This window comes from Octopus sinensis, linkage group LG4 (genome assembly GCF_006345805.1).
Source record: "Octopus sinensis linkage group LG4, ASM634580v1, whole genome shotgun sequence".
NCBI classification, from domain to species: Eukaryota; Metazoa; Mollusca; class Cephalopoda; order Octopoda; family Octopodidae; genus Octopus; species Octopus sinensis.
The window spans coordinates 7,513,637-7,529,379 of NC_043000.1; the positions used below are offsets into that span (position 1 = coordinate 7,513,637).

Sequence of the window (15,743 nt, forward strand, 5' to 3'; positions counted from 1 at the left end):
AAATCCTTGTGAGTGAGTTTGATGGAAGAAAACTATATGAAAGCCTAATGTGTGTGTGTGTGTGTGTGTGTATGTGTCACTATTTTGTTTTATTTCAAGACTTCTTGCCAATAGAGAAAGAGCTGGTTTCTAACCTAAATCCAAGGCACTTTCATGGGAATTTCACCAACATCAGTGGGGTATTTTTGTATGTATATATATGTATGTATATACTCTTTATTCTTTTACTCTTTTATTTGTTTCAGTCATTTGACTGTGGCCATACTGGAGCACTGCCTTTAGTCGAGCAAATCGACCCCGGGACTTATTCTTTGTAAGCCGAGTACTTATTCTATCAGTCTCTTTTGCCGAATCGCTAAGATACGGGGACATAAACACATCAGCATCAGTTGTCAAGTGATGTTGGGGGGACAAACACTGATACACAAACATATACACACCATATATATATGTATATACACAATGGGCTTCTTTCAGTTTCCGTCTACCAAATCCACTCACAAGGCTTCGGTCGGCCTGAGGTTGAAGACACTTGCCCAACGTGCCACGCAGTGGGACTGAACCAGGAACCATATGGTTTGTAAGCAAGCTTCTTACCACACAGCCACTCCTACGCCTATATGTGCAGATTTATACATTTTGTTTTATGTATGTATTCTCATGCATATAGTTGCCTATCAAGACACTCATATATACTTAATTAATAAACTTCTGGAAAGTTTTACAGATTTTTTCAGTTCTAGTGATGGACTAGATTTGTAGTCTTTGAATCAGCTTTCTCCTTTCTGGTTTTGAGAAGTCTAATTTTTCAAGATTGGCATTTAGGCAGTGTGTTACATATCCCAGTGCCTCAATAATTACTGGTAAAAACCTGAACTTGTAATCTGGATGGAGATGTATGTATCTATCTGTGAGTATGTGTTTGTCCCTCATCCATTGCTTGACAATTGGTGTTGGTTTGTTTATGTCCCTGTAACTTAGTGGCTTGGCAAAAGAGACCGAGAGAATAAGTACTAGGCTTACAAAAGAACATAAATATTGGTAATAATCTGCTTGACTGAAACTCTTCAAGGTGGTGCTCCAGCATGGCTACAGTCCAATGACTGAAACAAGTGAAAGAATAAAAGATATATATAAAATAAAGTGGCTGTGTGGTAAGAAGTTTACTTCCCAACCACATGGTTCTGGGTTAAGTTCCACTATGTGGCACCATGGTAAGTGTCTTCTACTAAAGGCTCAAGCTGACCAAAGCCCAGCCTTGTGAGTGGATTTGGTAGATGGAAACTGAAAGAAACCTGTGATATCTATATATAGTCAATAAAACATATGTTAGAAGAGAAGCACACTCTGAAGAATGGAGCAGTAATTATTAAAACAAAAGGTAAAATTCTGGTTATAGAGTGTGTGTGTGTGTTTGTCTCCCATCACCACTTGGCAACCAGTGTTTGTGTGTTTATGTCCCCATAACTTAGCAGTTCGGCAAGAGAGACTGATAGAATAAGTACTAGGCTTGAAAAAATAAGTCCTGGGGTTGACTTGTTCGACTAAAGACCCTTTAAGGCAGTGCTCCAGCATGGCCACAAGTAAAAGAATAAAATGATGATGATGATGAGCTCATAGTGGGGGTTTTTCATTTAGAGCTGAATGGACTGGAGCAACAAGAAATAAAGGGTGAAGTGTTTTGCTGAAGAACACAATGGACCATCTGGTCTGGGAACTGAAACCTTGATCTTGCGATTGTGAGCGCAACACCCTAATCACTAAGCTATGTACCCTCACTAGTACATTACAGGTCCTTGTTTTATCTAGTATGGAAAGGAGAAACAGTAAAATGTACACAGGTTGGATTTGAAATCAGAATGTGATGGGACTGACTGAACACCAAAAGGTATTGGGTGCAGAGCTTTGCTGTTCCATCAGTTTTGCTGAAGATTAAATATTTGCACAAATGGATGGGTTTTCTGAACCCCCCCCCCAAAAAAAAAACAAAACAAAACAACAACAAAAAAAAACATAATCATTCTATTTCAGTTTGGGAGGCTGTTGTGCATTTTAATGATAACTTAAGAAATATCATTTCAGAGCTCTTACTGTTTCATATAATAATAATAATAATAATAATTAATAATAATAATAATAATAATAATAATAATAATGTTTTATACAATGAATGATGATAATATTGTTTCATATAACAATAATAATAATAATAATAATAATAATAATAATAACAATAATAATAATAATAATAATGTTTTATATAATGAATGATGATAATATTGTTTCATATAATAATAATAATAATAATAATAATAATAATAATAATAATGATGATGATGATGATGACAACAGCAACAACAGGAACAAGGATTTGAAATCAATAATTATCAACCTGAAATTTTAATCCCTTTTCCCTTTTCACAATTCCTCCAAATAATGCTTCTGCTATCAGTCCTTTTTTTTTTTGCTGTTTTCTTTCACCATATTTGAATTCCAATTATTATGAGCTGTCTTCTTTTATATTGCAAAGTAAGAAAATAAAACAAAACAAAAATCCCCTCCAAAACTCAGTATGTAAAATCCAAATTATAGAACAGTAGTGTTATCACTTATATAAAAGGTTCTCGCATTCCCTTTTCTTTCTGCTTTATTTGGGAAGAATTTTCTTTTTAAAGTGTTTCAATAGATAAATTTAATGAATATAAATTTAAAGGTATGGATTATTGAAAGAATTGGTGGGAGGGAAAATATAATGAAGAAAAGAAATGTCCCTCTACCAAACCCTAAAAAAGATGAGTGTGCAGTTAAGAAGCTTGCTGTGCAACCATATGGTTTTGGGTTCAGTCCTATTGCACAGAACGTTGGCTAACCAATACCTTATGAGTGAATTTGGTTGAAGGAAACTGTGGAACCCTGGCCCTGCTTGATATGTAGAAAATATGTTGGGGGAAACTTCATAAGGTGCATCCAGTGCAAGCTATGGACTCATAAGAGGTGCAGCAGTATCACTGGAAGACAAACAGAAAGTAGTTTTTACATTTGGCAGATGTATTGGGTTATCCGGAAAGTTTGTGCCGATTTATAGTAGCTTACCTTTCGACTTACCCTCCCAGGCACCTCAATTCTGGGAAGAGGGTATTTTCAACTTAAAGGAAAGATGGAGACACATTGTGCAACAAAATGGTTCATATTTGGTTGATTAAAAATGCAATGGTAAGTATTTATTGACCTTTTTCTTTCCTTTAAAAATCAGCATGAACTTTCCGGACAGCCCAATACAAGTACACATCAAGAATGTACAAAAAATAGACTCTCTCAAATGTCAGAGGAGATCCTTAGAAGTAGTAGACAGTTTTCATTACTTAGGTAACCAAGTTAGTAGTGGGGGAGGTCGTTCTGAGAGCATAGCTGCTAGAATAAGAATTGGCTGGGCAAAGTTCAGAGAAATACTTACCTCTGTTGGTAACGAAGGGCCTCTCCCTCAATGAAAGGCAGATTATATGATGCCTGTGTATGAACAGTTATGCTTCATGGCAGTGAGGTAAGGGCTCTGTGATTACTGAGGGTATGCAAAGGCTTGAAAGAAATGAAACCAGTAAGCACTGATGGATGGGTAATGTCAGTCTGCGTGTATGACAGAGTGTAAGTGACTTGAGAGAGAAACTGGGTTTACAAGGCACCAGATGCAGCATGCAAGAGAGAAGACTGCATTGGTATGGCCATGTGATATGTGTAAATGAAGACAACTGCATCAAAAGGTGCCAGTTTCAAATTGTAGAGGGAACATGTGGAAAGGGTAGACCCAGGAAGACATGGGGCAAAGTGGTAAGAAAGGATCTAAGTATGTTGGAATTCACAGAGGGGATGACAGGGGACTGAGACTCCCAGTGGTTTGCTGTGCTTGAAAAGACACGTCACGCTAAGTAGAAGCCTGGTTGTCCTTACATTCAGGCTATTTCCTGTATCCCTCTCAAGCTGGGCATTCCTAACTTTGTGGGCTCATTATTTTTCGAGCAAACATTAGTTCTGCAGGCGACCAACCTGAGGAAGTGTTTAGGTCTGGTGTTATCCTATAAATATTTCTTTACTACCCACAAGGGGCTAAACAGAGAGGGGACAAACAAGGACAGACAAAGGGAATAAGTCAATTACATCGACCCCAGTGCGTAACTGGTACTTAATTTATCGACCATGAAAGGATGAAAGGCAAAGTCGACCTTGGCAGAATTTGAACTCGGAATGTAATGACAGACGAAATACGGCTACGCATTTTGCCTGGCGTGCTAACGTTTCTGCCAGCTCAAAAACCCTCAAGAATTGTGTCAATGCTGCGTCATCAACTAGCTTGTTTCTTGACTTCTTTAATGCTCTTTTAAATGTATCTGTGAACCTTTCCACTTGCCTGTTTGATCTTGGGTGATATTGAGGAGTAGTGATATGTTCAATTGAGTACATCTTGCAAAAATTCTTAAATTCATTTGGTGTGAATAGTGTACCATTATCGGAGACTATGGTTTCCGGGACACCATACCTAGCAAAAAGTTTGTGTAGAAATTCCACTGTTACCGTTGATGTTGGTTTTCTACATTTACATATTTCTGGCCATTTAGTAAAGTTATCTACCACAATTAGATAATATGAACAGTTTAACGGTCCTGTGAAGTCTATGTGTAGTCTGGACCATGGAATATTGGTCTTGGGCCAAGGCTGAAATTTTATAGGTCATGATTTCGCTGCAAGAGCACAACTTCTGCAGGATTTTACCAACTTCTCAATATCTAGATCCATTTTTGGCCAGTAAACATAACTCCTCATAAATGACTTCATCCTAGAAATTCCTGGATGTCCAGTGTGGAATTCCTTTAGTGAGGTAGGCATTATGACCCTCTGTGCATACATAAACACATTATCACATATTGAATACAAATTTGAAACTGTTATGTCCAACTACACATATTTTTTTATTTGTTTCAGCTGATCTCCTATTTTCTTTTGATTTTTATGATAAACTCATCCGTCTCTGCCTTAATTTTTATTTCCTCCAATGTCACAGGCAATTCGTGCACAACATTGCACAACATATTTTTTATTTCATTTTCGACTTTTAACACTGCTATCTTTATGTCTTCTAGCGGTTCACTGTATTTTGGTATTAATCTTGACAAACCATCTGCATGTCCCCATTTTTTCGATGGCAAATACTCCATTTTCAAGTCAAAAGTAAGCAGTGTCTTATGTGATTCTGTGATTCTGATACTTTTTGGTCATTTTTCATGTGAATTAAAAAAGAACCACAGAAGAAGCAAAATATGGTCAATTGGTGATTTAGAACTAACCACTACGCTTCTGAGTTGATGTAGAATATTCTATTTACTAGAGTTGCACTAGTTGTAATAAAACAAATGTATTAATAGCTACTTGGTGCTTGGTGCAACATCTTTGAACTTTTATGAATATGAAAATCCAGTGTCAAGTCTGTGCAAAAGCATACAAACCACATCACTCACATAAAAGAAGGGGCAAAAAAGCAAAAAAAGAAAACCCAAAACAACCAGCAGTCCTAGGAAACCGTGGAACACATCAGCATGAAATGTGGACTCGCATAAAAGTTCACAGCAGACTTGTCATCCCATTTCTGATATTGCAAATATTCCATTAGCTTCCAACTACCATATATATTTTTTACAAACCTGCACCGTTTCTTACTCTACTTCCTCCCCTCCACCTCTGCTTTCTTCTCACCTGCGATATATTTCCATCATTTCATGCTTTCCTTATTCACTGTGTCTTTACTACTTTTACTCCTTCACCTCTTGGTGTATTTTATTCTACTTTTGCATCGTTTCCTTTTGCTGCCATCGACAATGAACTGTTTCCATGCAATGCATTTTCAACATCTGTCGGAAAGAAACACGCATACCAATTATTAATTAGTATCATGCCTCCGTTGTGAGAAACCATCAGATATATAAACTGATATATATATGTGTGTGTGTGTATATAATGTATATATATATATATATATATATATATGCATACATGTATATATGTATATGTGTATATATATGTATACATGTGTATATATATATATGTGTGTATATATATGTATACATATGTATATATATATATGTATATATGTATATATATATATGTGTGTGTGTGTGTGTGTGTATATATGTGTATATATATATATGTATATATATATGTGTATATATATATATGTATATATATATGTGTATATATATATATATACACATATATATATATATACATACATACACACTCACACTTGTGTGTATGTGTATGTACATGTCTCTCTCTCTCTCTCTCTCTATATACTATATATATATATATATATATATATTTGTATATGTGTTTATGTATGTATTATTTATGTGTGTCTGTATATACTTACAGATACATACACACATATACCACATACACATGCACTCATGTAATAGGCTTATATGCATCTATATACACACACACACATACATAAATACACACATGCATACTTGCATGTGTAACACATACGTGCTTATGTACAAAAAAAAAAATAGAATTTCTGTATTAATTTTTTCCCATTCTACCTTGAGTAAGATGGTTTTTGCAAGTTTTGATAGTTGCATGTTTGGAACAGTTGACTTTATTTCCATTATTAAATCCTGGCAGTGAGGGTTTTATGGGTGTATAAATATGCACAGGCATTGCTATGTAGTTAAGATGTTTATTTCCCAACCACATGGTTTCAGGTTCTGTTCCACCGTGTGGCGCCTTGAGCAAATGTCTTCTATTAGAGTTCTGATCTGAAGAAAGCCTTGTGAGAGAATTTAAAACAGAAAAGAGAAGTAAAGTTACCTTGTTGAGTCATGGAAACTCATTAGGGTTGGTTTCTCAGTTTCCCTACCTGGACAGGATGTCCCAAGATTACTCATTTTTGCCAACTGAGTGGACTGGGGTGATATGAAATGAAGTGTTTTGCTCAAGAACACAACGCATCACCTGATTCAGGAATTGAAACCACAATCTTGCGATCATAAATCCAACACCCTAACCACTATGCCATGTGCCTCCACTAAAAAAAAGGTAAAGTTAGCTTCGTGAGTTATACTGACTCTTAAGTACTGGTTTCCTGGTTTCAATGATGTATATATTCCCCACCTGGACAGGGCAATGGCTCATTGTAGGATTACTTATTTTTGCCAGCTGAGTGGACTGGAACAATGTGAAATGAAGTGTTTTGCTCACGAACATAATGCATTACCTGGTCCAGGAACTGAAACCACAATCTTATGGTCATGAGTCCAACACCCCAACCACTAAGCCATGTGCCTCCACTAAAAAAAAAAAAAAAAGGTAAAGTTACCTTCTTGAATCATACTGACTCATAAGTGCTGGTTTCCTAGTTTCGATGACGTATATATTCCCAACTTGGACGGCATGTGTCTCCACTGTGAGAGAATTTGGTAGGTGGAAACTGAAAGAAACCTGTTATATGTATGTATGTGTGTTCTCTGGTGCATGTGTGTGCATTTGTGGTTCTACATCTTGACATTGCATGATAGTTGTAAAAAAAGTGTCACTGTCATACACAGGCATGGCCAGTAGTTAAGATGTTGGCTTCCAAATCACACTGTTTCAGGTTCTGTCTCACTGTGAAGCACCTTGGGCAAGTGTGCTCTATCATAGCTCTAAGCTAGTGAAAGCCTTGGAAACTGAAAGATGCCTGTTACATGTATATATGGCACGTAAAAAACACCATTTCGAGCATGGCCGTTGCCGGTACCACCTGACTGGCCCTCGTGCAGGTGGCACGCAAAAGCACCCACTACACTCTCGGAGTGGTTGGCGTTAGGAAGGGCATCCAGCAGTAGAAACACTGCCAGATCAGATTGGAGCCTGGCGCAGCCATCTGGTTCGCCATTCCTCAGTCAAATCGTCCAACCCATGCTAGCATGGAAAGTGGATGTTAAACGATGATGATGATGAGGATGATGTATGTGTGTGCTCTGGTGAATGTGTGTGTGTTTGTGGCTTTTCATCTTGACATTATGTGATAGTTGTAAAACAAATATCACTGTCATACAAGCAGTGTCGCTTGTTTCCAATCTTCCATAAAAATACACCTGGCCATGTGAAATATTACCTTACTTGGGAGCAGGTGAGGTTTGGGAGGCAATGAGAAGGGCATTAAGCTGTAGAAAATCTTCAACAAATTCTGTTCAATTAGTGAATGCATGGAAAAAAGGATGTCAAAATGATGACGATGACACATACATACATTTGTATGTCTTTTACTTATTTCATGTCATTAGACTGTGGCCATGCTGGGGCACTGCCTTGAAAAGTTTTAGTGAAATGAATTGACCTCAGTGGTTATTTTTTTTAAAGCCTGGTACTTATTCTATCAGTCTCTTTTGCTGAACCTCTATGTTACGGGGGTATAAATACACCAGCATTTGTTGTCAAGCAGTGGTGAGTGACAAACACAAGTATAAAGACACACACACATACATACATACACGTGTATATATATCATCATCATCATCATCATCACCATCATCATCGTTTAATGTCTGCCTTCCATGCAGTCATGGGTTGGATGGTTTGACAGGAACCAGCCAGGTATAAGACTACAACAGGCTACTGTGTCTGTCTTGGCAGAGTTTTATGGCTGGATGCCCTTCCTAACACCAACCACTCTGCAAAGAAGACTAAATGCTTTCTACATGGTACCAACGCAGACGATGTCAGTTTTGGCATGATTTTTACAGCTGGATGCCCTTCCAAATGCCAACCACTTTACAGTGTGGACCAGATGCTTTTTACGTGGCACCAGCTCTTAAGTAGTGCTGGTGCCATTCTGCTAAGTGGTTGGTAGGAAAGGCATCCCGTCACAGAAAGCAAGTCAAAATGTTTTCCAACCCATCTAAGAGGGTAAGAACTAATTCAGACTGTACTATCCAGACCATGCTATCATGGAAAGCAGATGTAAAGTGACTATGAGGACGATGATATATTTATATTTGTGTGTATGTGTGTGTATGTGTGTGTGTTTGTGTGTATCTGTGTGTCTCTCTCTCTCTCTCTCTCTATATATATATATATGTGTGTGTGTGTGTTTGTGTATTATGTATATTGTGTTGCTGGTGGCACGTAAAAAACAATCTGAATGTGGCCAATGCCAGCGTTGCTGTTGCCAGCCTCCTTTGGCCCCTGTCCGGCGGCATGTAAAAAGCACCCTCTACACTCATGGAGTGGTTGGCATTAGGAAGGGCATCCAGCTGTAGAAACTCTGCTAGATCAGACTGGAGCCTGGTGCAGTCTCCTGACTTCCCAGACCCTGGTCAAACCGTCCAACCCAAGCTAGCATGGAAAACGGACGTTAAATGATGATGTTTATGATGATGATGATATATATACACATACACACATACAGACAGACATATATATATATATATATATATATATATATATATATATATAATATATTATATATATATATATATATATATAAAATTAATGTTTGGTCTTTTTCCCTTGTTTCAGATTGTTTTTGGTAAAGTTAATGCCGAAAAAGAAGAGGCTCTCAGATCTGAGTAAGTATGATACATATCTAATTCCTACCACACACACATATCTTCACTCAAATGATATATATTACATTTATTTATTTGACAGTTGCTCAACGTAACTGTAATATGATTTTGAAAGGAATACACAGAATAGGAATCTATGCATATAAAACATAAATTTAAAAGCTAGATTATGCTTTTGTATGTATTTAATTATTGGCAACTATGGCTCTTTCAAAACATAGCACATGCAGGAAATAATGTCTCGTACTTTGAATGGAAGAACGGCCATGATTGTGTAAAGAATGTTTTCCATATTATCAACGTATACTCTGTATTACTAATGACAACATGGACCAATGAGTATAAAAAAAAAAGAGAAATAATGCCAACAATCATGATAATGACATTTCTTTTAACTGCACTCTATCACCCATTTCAAGGTTGTTAGAGAGAAAAACAAGATTATTGACAACATGTTGTTGCATTTGTAATACAAATTTGCTTTAACAATTTTGTGGTAAATTTTATTGCCATAGTAATATATCAAAATCACTGCTTTTGTTTCATATGTACATGTTTGTGTCTATGTATGTACACACATACACACGCACACACACACACGCACACACACACACACACACACATCTTATCTCTTACTTGTTTCAGTGATTGGACTAGGGTCTTGCTGGGGGCACCACCTTGAAGTGTTTAGTTAAACTAATTGACCCCACTGATTATTTTTTTAAATCCTGGTACATATTCTGATGGTCTCTTTTGCCAAACGGTGACATAAACAAACCAACATCAGTTGTCATGTAGTTGTGTGGAGCAAACTTACACACACACACACACACACACACGTACACACACACACACACACAGACATGATGACCTTTCAAACTATTTCCATGTACCGTATTCACTCACAAGCCATTGGCCAGCCTGGAATTATGTTAGAAGACGTTCTCCCTAGGTACAATGCAGTGGGACTGAGCCCAAAGCCATGTAGTTGCAAAGCTGGCTTCTCAATCACATAAGCCTATATATGCATGTGTGTGTGTGTGTGTGTGAGTAAATCATAAATCCTAAAGAGAAGCAAGCTCTAAGTTATAGAGCAGTAAAGTAATTAGATAAATTGGCTCGTCTATGGGGTTACCCAGGGTTTCATGTCCATAAAGCATTTAGCTTTAGAGTGTCTCTTCAGACCCTAATGGCTGATGGCTTCACTTTGAAGAGTGATTATAGGCCACCAGCCATTAGAGCCTCAAGAGACGCTGTAAAGTCAAGTGCTTTATGGATATGAAGCCCTGGGTAATCCCACAACTATATCTTATATATATATATAAATAGGCGCAGGAGTGGCTGTGTGGTAAGTAGCTTGCTAACCAACCACATGGTTCCGGGTTCAGTCCCACTGCATGGCATCTTGGGCAAGTGTCTTCTGCTATAGCCCCGGGCCGACCAATGCCTTGTGAGTGGATTTGGTAGACGGAAACTGAAAGAAGCCTGTCGTATATATGTATATATATGTATGTGTGTGTTTGTGTGTCTGTGTTTGTCCCCCTAGCATTGCTTGACAACCGATGCTGGTGTGTTTACATCCCCGTCACTTAGTGGTTCGGCAAAAGAGACCGATAGAATAAGTACTGGGCTTACAAAGAATAAGTCCCGGGGTTGATTTGCTCGACTAAAGGCGGTGCTCCAGCATGGCTGCAGTCAAATGACTGAAACAAGTAAAAGAGAAAAGTGTAAAAGAGAAAAGAGTAAAAGAGAAAAGAGTAAAAGAGAAAAGAGTAAAAGAGTATACATACATACACAGACGTATTTAATCAAATTCTTTGTTATTTTCAAAATTAGTTGAAACAAAGGCAGTGTATTTCAATATAATTATAGCAATAACAGGTTAATTAAAAATTCTGGTTATGACTTTGTGTGAGTAAGTTTGCTGTTTAGTAATTTCTATAAAGGGTTTCTTATTGATGACCTAGTGGAATGTTAAGGTTTTATGTTTGTTGGTTACGATGGTGGGTGGTGGTCTATTTTTCCTTTTATAATTTGATAGAAATATATATCATATACTCTATCAACCATCTGTATAGTGAAGAATGGAAATCACTATCCTTAGGCTTTTTGGTTTGGCATCTCTCATATCACCATTTGTAATGTAGCATTTATTATGCTACAACAAATTTAATGGATTTCTTCTGTACATTTTATGCCAAGATCTTATTTTTAAGGAAATGTCTGAAAAATATTTTCACATCCAGTGTGTGGTCTCTCTCTCTGCTGTCTTCAATTGTGTTTCAGGAATGGGATTTTTTTTCTTTCAACATTAACTGTAAGACTTGTTTTCTTACTCTTCCAAGAATGGTATTGTCTTCTCACTTGCCACTTTAGGGCTTGTCTATTGTACAGGTAGAACTAATGGTAAATGAAATCCTTCCTTATATATATTATTCCTACATTCTGTATTGGCTTCAACAGACTGGAAGGCAAAGTTTTTCTTTCAGGGATTTCGATCTCATAACAGACATAAATGACTTTGTATGGGTTTTTAACAATAAGGAATTGAAATGTTGGATGAATGAGAAAAGTAATCTTCACTTTAAGCTCTTCATTTGTTTTATTGTTAATAACCTATGTGAAACACAACTGTTCCAAGGAAAGAAATGGACATTGAAAAGTACTATTCATAACACAAGAATGTGTGTTCTAGAAGAAACTAGGAATATGCTTGTCAAGATGGTATGGTGAGTGAGAGAATGTTAGTGTTGGTAGCTCTGTTTTCAACCCAGCATTTCAACAGTCATAACTGTGGAGACTATCAATACTATCACATTTTACTTCTCACACCACTAAATTTCCAATATAGTCTACCAGTCAAACTCTGCTCTTTTGTTTTGAAATTGGGTCTCTTTTATTGAGCTACAGGACAAATTCTGACTAGATAGATCTTTGACAATGTCTTCACTCAAAAATCTGGAACATGTTTCTTATAATTTGATTGGTCAGCTTTTTGCTGACCACACTAGTAAATCCAGAAGATCAGCTTTGTTTATTTACACACACCAACTTGCAAATGAAACAGTCAGGTTTCAAACTGAAGTAGAAAATTGCTACAAATTTAAACTTCATAATAAATATAAAAGAGTAAATTCATCAAACACACACACACACACACACACACACATACCTGCATGCAAACACATACAAGGTGTATGAGATACTGATTTACATACAGTAAAGCATCAGTAAGGTTATGGTTTAAGCAGATATTCCTAATGGCCCAAGGGATTTTCCTACCTTTATATCCTTAACTACTTTATCTATTAAACTGCCATCAACTATGCACATAAGCTTAAAGGTACACATGTAAAATTCCAAAGTAGCAAGAGACTAACTTAACCAAAATTAAAAAATATGTTATATATGTATAATATGTAAAGGTAAGATCCAAGGATCCAGGGGTAGGAAGTTAGTAAGCCTCAAGCAGTCTGTAGAAGATGTAAAAAAACAACTTCAGGAACAATAGCGGTTTATTAATGTAGAAGGATGTAAATTTTTTCCGTATTGAGGTTTGATAAACTTACGGTTAGGGTTGCTGTGTATGCAAATAGAAATGCGAAATCAAAAATCTGCAAGTCAACATAGGAACCCTTGACAACAATGTCAACTTCATTTGATTAAGGTATCTTTGGTATGATGAGTAACTGGTGGATTATCCCTCGTTTGGGCTAATCCTACTTCCAAGCTTCTGCTAGCTATGAAACATATAATAATCATAATATTATAAAAGGTGGTGAGCTGGCAGAAATGTTAGCACGCCGGGCGAAATGCTTGGCTGTATTTCGTCTGTTGTTACATTCTGAGTTCAAATTCCACTGAGGTCGACTTTGCCTTTCATCCTTTCGGGGTCAATAAATTAAGTACCAGTTACACACTGGGGTTGATGTGATCAACTTAATCCCTTTGTCTGTCCTTGTTTGTCCCCTCTATGTTTAGCCCCTTGTGGGCAATAAGCAAATAAAATATAATAATGATAATAATAATGAAATTATTGTGTATAGTGCTCAGGTGCACTACAACTCATCAAAAGTGCATGTACAGTGCATAGAATTATGTACAAAAAATCAGGAAAGTGAATAGTGTATGAATCATTATATACATGTGTGCATGTGCATGGAGGGGGTGGATATCAGGTGTAGTGCTGGCGAATTTCAGGAATCATGGAGGTTTTAAAGGATGCAATGTTTCGGCAACTAACAACTGATGCAGGTAGTTTGTTCCATGCTTCAGCAACTCTGAGTATGAGAAAATGTTTCCAAAAGTCATGGGAGTTGTGTTGTTTTCTGACTTTGTAGGCATGCCCACATGTGGAAGCTAGACTTTATCTACTCCATTCCCTAATTTTCAGGATATATTTATATATATACTTTTATTACAGCTGAAAAATCTTCACAAACTGTTAATCAGAGTTTCATGTTACAGTTTGTTGGCCAGTTGTGATAATATTATCATATGGTCACAACTGTCACACGATCAGTTATGATAATAGGATCACAACTGTAATATGATCAGTTGTGATAATATGATCATCATAACCGGCTGTGAAACTTTGAGTAACAGTCTATGAAGATTTTTCTGGCTTTAATAAAAGCATATTACTCTACTTTTGGTATTCAATTACTATTTTTTACCACATTGGTTTGTATTTATATGTTTACTCGTGTTTATATATATATATATATATATATATATATATACACATACATATATATATATATATATATATATATATATATATATATATATATATACACACACACATATATATATATATATATATATATATATATACACATACACATATATATATATATATATATATATATATATATATATATATATATATATACACATACATATATATATATGATGATAGGTTTATTTTTTACTGTCTAGTTGGTAATCTTGATTACAGCTTGATACAGACACTTTCAGAATTTCTTCCTTTGTCAAGACTGTTGCTTGTTTCATGTGTGTGAATGTTGAAGGCATTAAATAAGAAGTAGAATTTAAAACCACTCAATACATTGCTAGAAACATTATCTATGGAGTGTGTTACTCTACACTATTTTATAGTAATTTCCTTATCTCTGATGATAACGAAAATAAACAGATTAAGTTCACTCCTATTTTGAGGGATTTTGGCAGCATTATATGCCTTTTACTTAAAGAGGAGAAGGAGGAGGAGGGATTTGTGATTTTTATATCTGATATCATAATTCACTTACCATATTGAGGATTAACTCAAGTACCTAGAATTTTCTGAACCCTGCTATGTACATACATCCGATCAATATATCCACTTATTTTAAAATGTTTATTTTAATGAAGAACATATTAAATCTGAATTTAAACATAAAAGGGTAAAAATCAATTTCTGCAGCAAAAATATATAGCATTATGGACACAAGAAGAAATCAAACAGAGCTGAATATAAAAATTATTGAGTTCTAGTAAAATACTAAGTAAAATATTTTTCTAAAATTAGTTCTTAATGAAGTCTAAAGTTTGTTATTTGCCAAAATCATTAGACTCTGATAAAATTAGAATTATTTATTTGCTTATTTATCAAATGATTCTTCTGATATTATTTTCATTCTGTTGATGACATATACACATATATTGACACGTATATTTGACCATACACACACACACAATATGACCGTAAGCACCTGTTCTTGTTGTATCTTAAATAGATAAAAACAAATATTTGCATTGCCATTGTAATACAAACATTTCATATTTAAGTAGGTAAATAAATCTAATTCTTGGTTTCTTAAGATCGCAGAAAGTCTTAACCTTATACACACACACACACACACACACGCACATACAATGAAAATGTAAGCTCAATGCACTTCAAAGAAATAAAAACAGACTCACACATGCACATGTACATACAAATATATGAGTGTGTCTGTGTTTGTGTGTGTGTGTATACACACACACACATATGTATATGGTCATTTACCTGGCATGGGTGCATGTGTGTGTGTATATATTGTGTGTGTATCTATCTATCTATCTATCTATCTATCTATCTATCTATATATATATATATATATATATATATATATATATATATATTATAACTGAGCA

General features: G+C 35.8%; 1 protein-coding gene across 2 annotated transcripts in view; it reads left to right on the forward strand.

Moving 5' to 3' along the window:
• Positions 1 to 15,743, forward strand: part of LOC115211019 (protein disulfide-isomerase erp38-like) — a 305,348-nt gene that overhangs the window by 43,049 nt on the left and 246,556 nt on the right. For both annotated transcript variants that reach the window (XM_036501737.1, XM_029779865.2), the window contains exon 6: positions 9,550 to 9,599. In XM_036501737.1, coding sequence (XP_036357630.1) covers positions 9,550 to 9,599 — 50 coding nt within the window. The remainder of the gene's footprint in view (positions 1 to 9,549; positions 9,600 to 15,743) is intronic.